The following is a 10763-nucleotide window of genomic DNA, read 5'->3' on the forward strand; positions in this document are numbered from 1 at the left end:
GAATATGCCTTTCTTTTTAATGGTAACCTTGGGAGACGGGCCGCACCGGCGCGACACTTAACAGCCACTAGTCTGAGAAAAATGTTTTTGATATGCTCGTGTCATTTAATCATCCACATTCTGCCGAGGCCGCGCAGGACAATTTTGCAGGATATTAACTCCCAACTAAACCCTGGCTTGTATCATTTGTGGGGCCAGTCAAGCAGGAGTCCCAGGAGGAGCAGAGACTTCCTCCTCGCAGTCGTAGTAATCTAAGCTCGACTGGGCGCACTCAGACACCCGCGCAACCGCACGCAGGCAAACACACAACTAATAGACAGGTAGAATGAACCATAGAGGAATAAAGGAATCGGGGAAATGTGTGGCACCAGAATGAAGTCTTCTGCTGACAGTTACAACGGTATTTAGAGGATTTGCGGTGTGAGTGATCAAAGCAAGAAAAATAACACGGCACAGTAAGCAGTGGTACAAAATGGTTTGGTGCTTCCTGAAGACACACACACACACACACACACACATATATATATATATAGAAAAATATTCATCCTTTTCTTTTTACGCCCACACCAAAGTTAGAGATTGAAGAGCATTCGTAAAAGATGTCACTTTAACTACGATCCATTTGGACAGCTCACATTGCTTAATGGGGTAGGAAATTCATTTTTTCAGACACAGTGGATGATGTGATTCTATGCAAAATATATGAAGCTATTACTCGAAAAAAATGCACGAGTTTCAATAGTTGGAAGGTTGGAAGGGTCCGGGGGGGGGGGGGGTATTTAGCCTCTCAATGCACGGAGGCTATCCCTATTCTTTACCAGGGAGCGTCACAAGCATGCACACAATGCAAAAGAAAGCAAAGGCAACTGATGAAAACCATTTTTGTTCCATCACAAAGAACTAGGTCACCCTCTCATAATTGTCAATCATGCAATAAATCTCTCTGTGGCACAAATGAATACAGCATTGGAAATGAGACAAAGCTTATTGGCATGCTATGTCAGCTTGACTCAATTCATCCTCCTTTTCACACAGGACCATTCATATGTGAACTTGTGTGAGGGCGTCTCTCTCTCTCTCTCTCTCTCTCTCTCTCTCTCTCTCTCTCTCTGTATCCTTCACACTCTCTCTCTCGACCCGAGCAGGATCACTATGAGTCCCTCATGTTAAAGTTCCACAAGCTTAACGCAGGTGGACAGAGCATTTCAGCCAGAGGCTGCTTTTATTAACGTAACCAACCTTTATTTCCATAGAGGCCGCCTGTCACTGTATTTTCTGCACTGCTGTGGAATTATCAGGGAACACGCTCGAGTAACTGAGGAACAAATGCTTTCGCTGCCTTAGAGTTCGACCATTTCAGTGATCGCATGTAAACTTTTTGTTTATTTCTACTGTGACCTTTTTTTTATCTGCAGTCATCAATCTGGCAAAGCAGTGTTTGTGATTTCACCGTGTGAGACCAAACTGTCCTGACTCCTAACTTTTACGCCAGCCTCATAGCTTACCAGGTGCACAGCGATCCGTTTCCTGCTATCTGATTGGCTGGGAGCATCGGCTTGACACAGCACTACAGCTCCATCCACCGAGGTTTGTGTCACGTCTCCGAGGACCCGACTGTCACTCTTTAAGAGGAGGGTAATAATAGCCAGGCGCCACAGCAAGTGGTGGCACAGGCGATTTTAAAGAAACATCAGGGAGACGGTGACATTTGAGTCTACGAGGAGAGAAACCTAAGCGCTGCAACCAATAAAGACTCCCGCCGACATTCTCACTGGGCTCACAGAGAGAGACACAGAGGCAGGGAGAGAGGGTAAAAGGCAAAGAGAGATGTCAGTGTTAGATGAAAATGTGTTGACCTGGTGATATTGATACCCCGTTCATAACCTCTACAGGTGTGCAGTGGCATCAGGAAGCAGCTCAGAGTCGCTGTGGGGAGATGGAAGAAGGGCGGACCTTATCTGTTCAGAGCTGGCCTGGTTCACGAATGGCTCCGAATGAAGCTAAAACCCATCCAATCGCAGCTGTGAAGCTGTAATTAAGCTGCCTCTGCATGTCACAGCCACGACACATCAAGCCCAGTACACAGCCACAGCTGATCAGCAGATCCTCTTCACGACTTCATCATTCTTTCACATTTTCAGCCCAGATATTTCCACCATCTTCACGCTGGGTTTTTAAGACTTTCTCCGTTTACTCCTCTTTTGATTTGCTCATCTGAGAATGACTTTTAAGATTAATGACTAAAATTCTGATGGAGATTTGGCTGGCTAAACTATGACCAGCCCCCCCCCCCTCTTTTCCTCTCACATGTTTGAAAGACAGATCTAGAACAAGCCGCCAATCAGTGTCATACTTCAAATGCTGTTATTAGATATGTTGTCCAGATTTGACCTATATATATGCATATAAATATATATCAAATTAAGGAAATCTTCATTAATATGTCATCTGTGGCATTTGGAATTAAAACATACTGATCTTAAAAAAAAATGCCATAAACCATCTTCAATTTTCTATAATCCAACAACATTAGTTCATAATTCAACTATCATTTGGGAGATTTTCTAACTTCAGCCCCATTCACACAGGAGAGCTGTTTGGTTCCTCGCCTGCTGCTTCCACAGCCGCTGATTTCAGGCACAATCCAAAGCAGCACATTTACCGCACATAGAGTGTTGTGCAAGTGAATTCCGATTCACAATAAATAGCTGTGGGGCTGTTTTCTCAGCGTTTTCATCAGAAGACGCGGACTCGAGCAGATGCCGTTCGTCTCGAGTGTCATTAGCTTGGGGGCTTTTTCCGGCTCGCGCCAGGTAAAGATTAGATAACAATCATCCAGTTTAACGGATACCGTTGGGGGGCGCCGGGCCGCTCCCGCGCTGCGTCGTCCACCTGAAGCCAGCAGCAGAAGAAGAAAGGGGGCCAACAGATGTCACTTCCTCCCTGTTTTCTTTTCGGGGAGGTACCCCCCCCCCGAGCCCCGTGAGGAATTGTTAAATCGCATTTCACTGCTGGCCCATGCAAGTGTCAATGTGCAGTGGGATCCTACAAGGACTAGAGAGCATTTATTCAATAATAAATTGCATTATACTGCACATGAATTCAGTAAGACAGATATGTTGGTAGTTGTCGGTTATTCTAATAAGGATTCTAAATGATTTACCTGCCGTAAACTCAGTTATACTCTTTCTTTTTACATAAAAAATGTCATCTAACGTTGATTCCTTACTTTGATGGGGGGGGGTTAAAAAAAAGGAAGAATAAGTCCTTTAATATGACATGCTTTACTCCTTGAAATTCCAAAAGTACAAAGGGCTTTTTGTTGCACAACATTCCGTTCGTAAGATCCCTCAATTATTAAGGAGGAGCCCTTTTGTATTGAGCAAAGAGCTCCAAAAACATTGACACTGGCGGAATAACATCTGCATGTTTACTCAGGAGAAGATTCATCCCTGATAGGCTGCACGAAAGCGAAGAGGGGGAGAGAAAACAAGAAGAGGAAATTTGTGGAATCCCATCTGAGATTGCTTCCCTAATGGATTCCTTTTCCTGTCAGCTCAGACGAGAAATGAAGCTGGGGAAAATTAACTCCTGATACAGCTACGCTGAATTAGACAGAGAGGAGAGGAGTGAGGTGGAGGGGGGGGTAAGAACGCAACACACTTTTTAAGGATTCCAGCCTTGTCATTTTCAATTTTCTGCTCTTTGGACATGCTTGTATTCAGATTCCCCAACATCTATTCGCCATATCAATCCTAATTAGACAATCTGGGCCCACGAAGGATGGGAGCGGAGTTATTTGCATAATTTAATCATAAATACTCAGTGATACATATTTCCAAATGCATTTGTACAATTATCTTTTCATCCTTGGGGCAAAAGTATTAATATGATTAGGCAATAATTCTTTTCTTTTTTTTTAAAAAAAAGGGAGGAAAAATAGGAAACCAGCAAGTATGCACTCTTTTTTTTTTAAACTCCAGCTTTGGGCTATATGAAAAATTAATTAATTTCTGAGGAAAATCAATTTCTCTATGTGACCATATTAGAGCCTGGCAAGGGCCTGCATTCCTTCGCCAATCAGGAAATCTCATCTGCTCCCACTAACTTCTGTCAGTAGCGTTTAACATCCTGGTACAAGCATCGGTGACTTCCGCCGCGCTCCCTAAGTGTGCTGTAATATGAAAGAGCCCGCAAGTAAAGACAAGCGCCGTCTGAGAGAAGGGGGGAGAAAGGAGAGGCTTCTGCTGGCATGTCAGGGAATCATCGCTCTCAAAGGTTAAATCGGAAGATTCTCAACAGCTTCGGCCCGTTGTCCGTAAAAGTCTTTTTTTGGTGTAACTTTGTGAAAATTCATTCTCAAAGCGCTGGTCAGCGGAGATAGAATCTGTGTTGATGTGTGATTTTTAAACAGGGGAAAATGAGGGGAAAACAAGAACAAATTGGCAATTCAGTGTCTGCTGCAGCTCCAGTGAAGGCATGCAAATAAGTGGCGTGGCCAGCTAATGCATCCAACAGGCAAATTAACAACACAGGCCTCTACGCCATGCAAATAGCCTCTAAATCCACAAATGACGACAGACAGTGTCAGACAAAAGCCTCTTTAACGAGTGAAATCTGCAGGGTTTTTTTTTTTTAAAACAATCTCGGCTCAGCTTCATTTTAAGCTGAAGAAATCTGATCCCAAAAGAAATGGAGAAATGAAACGCGTTTGGTTAACTGAGCCACTCGGTGGACTTTTCTTCTTCTTCTTCTTCTGCTTAAAAAAAAAAACCCTTTTAATTTGCTCCTGTTCCAACTCGGTGAATGTCGAGTCAATAAAGCAATTCTGATTTTCAAGGAGACTATTTGTTCGCAAAGAAAAAAACAAAAAAAACACCTTGCCGCCATCTGCCAACTGCACAGTTGACTTGAGCACATGTACTGTACCTAATCAAATTTAGCAGATCCCCACAGAAGGATTAAAATGTGGGCAAAAATTTGAAAAAAAAACCCCAACATAAAATGCTTTCCTTTCTTACTTCAATGAAGGAACAACACACAACGTGAGGGCCAATTTGGCTTTCGAGAAAGTACTTCAATAGATTTGGGTTTTAAACAGCTTTGTATACCATTATCTCTCGCCCTCTCTTCTTCTCTATCTCTGCCTCTCCCCCTCTCCTTCTACTTCTCTAATCAGGCATCTGTCACTCTGTTTTTTGAAGTTATTATCGCCCGAGCTCCCTCTTGGATGTGGTTGCTGGGTGACGGGGGGGGTATCTTAGCACCCACTCTGACTGGGAATGATTTGAATGGAATCCAGAAATCTCCCATGAGTACCTGTAAACACATCCGCGCCTTGTAGAAAACAAATATATTATAAGAGCGCTCGGGCGGAGGAGAGGAGGGAGAGAGACAAGCTGGCACCCACGGTGGCAGCTCACACTGAGCGCTAAACAAAACAATTACCGTCATTTGCAAATATGTGTATTTAGGCATAAACACACTTGAAATAGGAGCGAGAGAGGTGATAGCTCTCATAACGCTTCCTGTCAAATCAGTATCAATTACGTGTGTTCGTTAAAGGAAAAAAGTGGCTTCACTGTGACCCGTCATGTGCAACATTTCAGAGGGAGATCTGTTTGACTGAAACGAGCCGGGGAAAATCTATTTAAGAAGGGCATGTAAGTGAAAAGCCAACCCATTCCCAGTGGTGGGACATTGTCTAGGGCGTGTGGTTAACCTTCAGGGGTAGACAATGATTGTCAATTAACTGCTGTATTTCTGCGCCCCAGCATCGGATAGCCTGCCTCCACAAAGCAGACCAATGAGATATGCGATATCTCTGCACCCCCCACCCACCCACCGTGTTATAATAACCTTTCAGAGAGTTCAAGTGTCACGCAGCAATAAGAACCTTTTTTCATCCCACCGCGGGGAAAATGAAAAGGAAAACAAGTAGCTGAAACACACAGGGCTCCTGGAGGGCTCCTGGAGGGCCAGAGTCATAATGTAGGGGAGATTACTGAACCTGGATCAGTGTGGGAGCAAATGTGGACGAAAAAAAAAGAAAAGCGTGAGTGTCCTTAAGAACACGAAAGGGTCGAGAACGATTATCTCTGGTATTTTTAAAGATGAACCATAATTAATAGGTGCAGCGCTGAGAAACGCAGTTCAAACCCTCGGCAAAACCGTGCGAAAGACATTTCTCAAGAGGAATTTTAATTGTCTTCTTTTTTTCTTTTTTTTTTTAATCAACGGCGGAAATTCGCACAAATCGAGAAAAACAGGTGGGGAAAAAAATGAAATGACAAACATGCCACCTGAACGCTGCCGGTTGACTGTGCTCAAAGTAAAGTGGGGGAACCATTCGGTCCGAGCTCGTTTGTGTCCACATCAAAACCGAAACAGCAGGTCGCAGCAGTGCTCCGAGGTGCCATTCACATTCACACTGTGTGCAAAATGGGGAGTAGTGTTGTCTGAGCACAATAGAATGCAGGGAGGGGGGGGGGGGTGCATGTGAAATAGTGAGAGCCATTGTACAGCAGTATTATTCACTTCATTGTTATCACTCTGCCACTGTATAAAAAAAAGAGCGGTGACACTGTGGCAAGAGGGCCAGATGAAAAGCTAAACTATCCCAGGCAGCAGGCTGTTGTTGTGTAACCTGAGCGGGTTAACCGGTGAACTCGGATACTTCTGATCCGACTGTAAGTCGGTGAGACAAAAAAACAAAAAAAAACAAAAAAAAAAGCGGAGTGCCGACTTTGGAGAGGGAACTCGTTTTCACCTACAGGGCAACCTGTGTCCTGTTTACTCAAAGTGATCATTTTGTCAGCAGCACTTCAATGACAGGCTGAGTAAAGCACACATCCCCGCAAATAAAATCAACTCTTTGTAAGTAACAGAAGCCTTTTATCCTGCGGATGCCTCGCTGTTCCATGATGTAATTCTCCAAATGGGGCAGGCAGGCAGGCAGGCAGGCCGGGTCTGAGTGATTGATTTCAGCCCAGCACCGGGAGAACCTGGCTGCTTTCAGAGACAATTACAGTCCTGTCCGTGTGCCCGTAATAGCCCAGCACTTTAGCGTCATTAAAGCGACGCGAGGCACTGCATTATCCTTTAACCCCATCGCTGGCCATCCCCCCATTGACAACCCAGAGAGTTCAACCACATACTTTGTCACCTGAAGCTCCTCGCCGGGCTCGAGAGGAGAGTCACCGCACCGTGCATGTCTGGCTATGGAAGGAGAGGAGGGAGGGGGGGGGGCTTCATCTCCCTTGATGCTTTATGTAAATGACACTTAAGCACCAAAGTGCGCAGGTAAGTTGTTGAGACGACTGCTCCTGGAATGGAGGCTTTTACACGCGTGTGAGGCCAGTCGCTTTTCCAAGCAGGCGTGGAGCCCTCGCCACGGCGAACCGTGTCCGCTGCAAGCCATACTGAAGGTATCAATGAGTGAACCACATGGAAAACAGCTACAGATTAGAATAAAAATGCTTCCAAGTGCTGCCAAAATGCCGTGTAAGTTTTGGGGATTTTTTTTCTTCTTCTTACCAGGCCTGACTGCCACAGATCTTAATGACCCAAAATGGTACAGAAAAAAAACCCCACAACTTGTGTCTGTCGTGTGTCTGTGTGTGCCCCGACACACAGCTATAACTCAAGAGCCAACTGTGATCTCGCACTGTTAATTCTGCAAAAAGGGAGCACGCTTTGAAACTGAGACTCCAAAGTGACTCCGAGTGTTTATTGCTATTCCCCACTGACGCGTGCTTTTCCATCATATTTGCATTTCCAGCTCATTTCTGGCCAGCAGATCAATACGGAATCAATCACAGTGACAGGTAAGATGGTAAATTTGACCAGGCTGAACCATCCTGAGAGACTTGAGCGATACATCAAAGACAGGAGCAACAGGACAATAAAAATGGCTTTTAATCAAATATTGATCTCTGCCTAAGTCACTCCATTTTTAAATAAAGCTGAACATGTCCCCATTTGCTAACATGGCTTAATGCGTCAGCTTCCACACAAGCAGCATTTCTCCAACTCCAATGGAAATTCATTTATTTGTTTTATGGCAAACAAGGGTGTTCCATTCACCCAGGTTCATCTCTTCAGGCACTCTTTTTTTTTTCAGGAGTGTGCCAGACACTTTCAAAAATGTCATTTTCAAACTACCAAAAAATAAATAAAAAAGACAAAATACAAATAAAAGAAATGGCAAATGTAAAGGCATTCCTTCTGCTCGTCTGGGTCTGCCTTGTTTTATTTTCTGAGAATCACCGAAATCATATCGCCCCTGTGGCAAGGACACATCAACAGAGCCATAGCCTAGTTTTTATTCCTGTCATTAAAGCGTCAAATTGACAAAAAAAAAAAGTTTCAAACAAGCAAAGAGAAACTGCAGTTCAAAAAGAAAAGAAAAAAAGGGGAGATTTCAGCCTCTTATTTGAGGGATCGTCCTTTAGTGGCAGCTCCACATCTCCACTTTATTCTAAAGCAACGTGAAACTCAACCGAGGTGTATCCTACGTTATCGATTTATTTGTTCAGAGCCAGACAGGCTATCCATCACGGCTCAGCTTTGTCCCGCACGTGCGAAAAAACTTTCACTTAACTTTTCTTCTTTTTTTTCCTTTCTTTTTTCTTTTTTTTTTTGGAACCGGTGAAACGCGCTCGTCTCTTCCTTCCCAACACACAACTGCGAGCACCGTCCTTCGACGTTTGGACGGAGCTCGACACACACCTCAAATACTGCAACCTACACACACACACACACACACACTCGATAACAATTATCAAATTAATAATTACAGCTCTCGGACCAGACGCTCTAAAAAGGAAAAAAAAAACCGTCTCCCCCTTTTCTCGCTCTTGCGCCTTTACGCACGGATGTCTGTGAGGAAATTTCAGCCAAAAGAAAGAAAAAAAACGCACAAGAGAGCTCTCCACTAACCTCGCGTTCGTGCAGTCGTTGTACAAAGTCTCGAAGTCTTTTCTGGAGATGAGTTTGCAGCGGTTCACCCCGGGCTGGATGGCGCCGAGTCCTCTGAGGATGCGGACCTGCTCCACGTTGCACACCACCGGCGTGATCTCAAGCCGCTTCAGCTTGGTGTAGACAGTATGCAGTCCGCCGACCAGGTGCTTCAGGAACAGGTCGAAAGCCTGAGGAAGGCAGATGAGCTCGCAGCCGTCCACGGTGAAAGAGGCCACTTTTGCACCGCGCAACTCGACCATCTTGCACTCGTTGTTTTGCGGTATGTTCTCAACAGGCGACGGGGTCGAGTAGACGGGTTTGCTGGGGTTTAGAGCCGCGTTTGGAGTCTGGATGCCCGGACTGCTGGTCGCGAGGAGATCTGATCTGAACAGGTTCTGTCCGGGTCCGGATGGGGGGCCCAGGGATGGAGATGGTGATGAAGTTGTCGACGGCGGAGACGTCGTCGCGGAGGGATTCGCGATCGGAGGCTGTGGGATCAGAGGAGTTGGTGGGATCAGAGCAGCCGGTACGGCCATGGTCACCTACAAGAGGGGAAGAGAGTCGCCGAAGTTCAAAGTATAAAACCCAGCCTGCCGAGGCACCCCTAAATGAAAGAATCCACGAGAGTTTAGCTCCTCGGATAAGTTGGGAAGTAAAAAGAGCTACCGAAGAAAAGGCGTGCTGAGTGAGGGTTTCTTGGGGGGTCGAGCGGCGGGACAATGATCAAAGATAGGAGGAGGAATGACAGGAGGAAAATGAGCTGAAAAGTGCAGCTCCGCTCTGTGGATGAGTTGTTATTGTCACACGGTACAGAGAGGGAGGAGCTAGGGGACAGTGGAAGCCTTTGAAGAACATATAACTGGTCTGTAGTTAACTGAAATGTTTCAGGTCTGTTTCAATAACACATTCTTAATTACACGTTTTAGACATCCCGGTTATTTAAGATCAGATTCCGTCTCAGTTTTCTTTGTGTGTGTGTGTTTGTTTGCCTTATTTCGGCCAAAAGTCATTTCTGGTTGCAGCTACATTTTAACAACAATGTAGGTTACTGATGCTGTGTCCAACATTTAGGAAAGCCTACTTCAGAGGTCTTAAGCCAGAGAGGTGCACCACAATGTCAAAAAAATTAAATAAAAATCTCTCGCCTACATTCTGGGACTGGGTGATCAGGTTCTGCCATACTTTTTCCAATCCTGACGTCACATTTGTTATATTCTCTGACTGATCTTGCCTGTATGAGTCACCCTATCTTCCAGAGAGGATAACATGTCTCATTTCCCAGCCAAAGTTGAAGCATTCTCCCATTTAAAAGCATCATAACACAACTGGAAACAGAAGTGGTTTCCCATGAGATGTACCATCCTTACCAGGTCTTAAAATGAGGTTCGTGTTACCTCAGATGAACGGCATCACATGACCAACTGGATCATGCCATCATTGTTATTTTTCTTTCATTAAGAAAAGAACTAAGGAAAATTCAGTCCAACCATTACTGCAAAGGCAGAAGTTTTGGCAGCCTGGAGCATTCAGGTGTGCTTTAACACAATGCAGAGGAAGAGAGACATCGGCAATGATATCGAGCAACCATTTCTGCTGCCCATCCATCTGGGAAGGGTTATAAGGCCATTACAGTACAATTAGAAAAAATATGGCTTGCTCATAAGGGTTGACAGGAGAACGTCTCTTTTCTCTAAAAAAGAACATGACAGCATGGCTTAGGTTTTCAAAGTTGCATCTGAACAAGCCACAAGACTTCTGAAACAATTTCCTTTGAACAGACGAGACAGTATGGGGATGTTTGG

General features: G+C 44.8%; 1 protein-coding gene across 6 annotated transcripts in view; it reads right to left on the reverse strand.

The window, feature by feature from the left end:
- Positions 1-9767, reverse strand: part of dachd (dachshund d) — an 89650-nt gene extending 79883 nt beyond the window's left edge. For 2 of the 6 annotated variants that reach the window (XM_072396627.1, XM_072396624.1), the window contains exon 1: positions 8941-9763. In XM_072396627.1, coding sequence (XP_072252728.1) covers positions 8941-9497 — 557 coding nt within the window. In that variant the 5' untranslated portion in view covers positions 9498-9763. Of the gene's footprint in view, positions 1-8940 lie in introns of all 6 variants that reach the window. The other 4 variants (XM_072396623.1, XM_072396622.1, XM_072396625.1 and 1 more) reach the window with 4 other exon arrangements.
- Between the last annotated feature and the right edge of the window lie 996 nt (positions 9768-10763).

Source organism: Leuresthes tenuis, unplaced genomic scaffold (assembly GCF_036924035.1).
Source record: "Leuresthes tenuis unplaced genomic scaffold, fLeuTen1.0.hap1 SCAF_12, whole genome shotgun sequence".
NCBI classification, from domain to species: domain Eukaryota; kingdom Metazoa; phylum Chordata; class Actinopteri; order Atheriniformes; family Atherinopsidae; genus Leuresthes; species Leuresthes tenuis.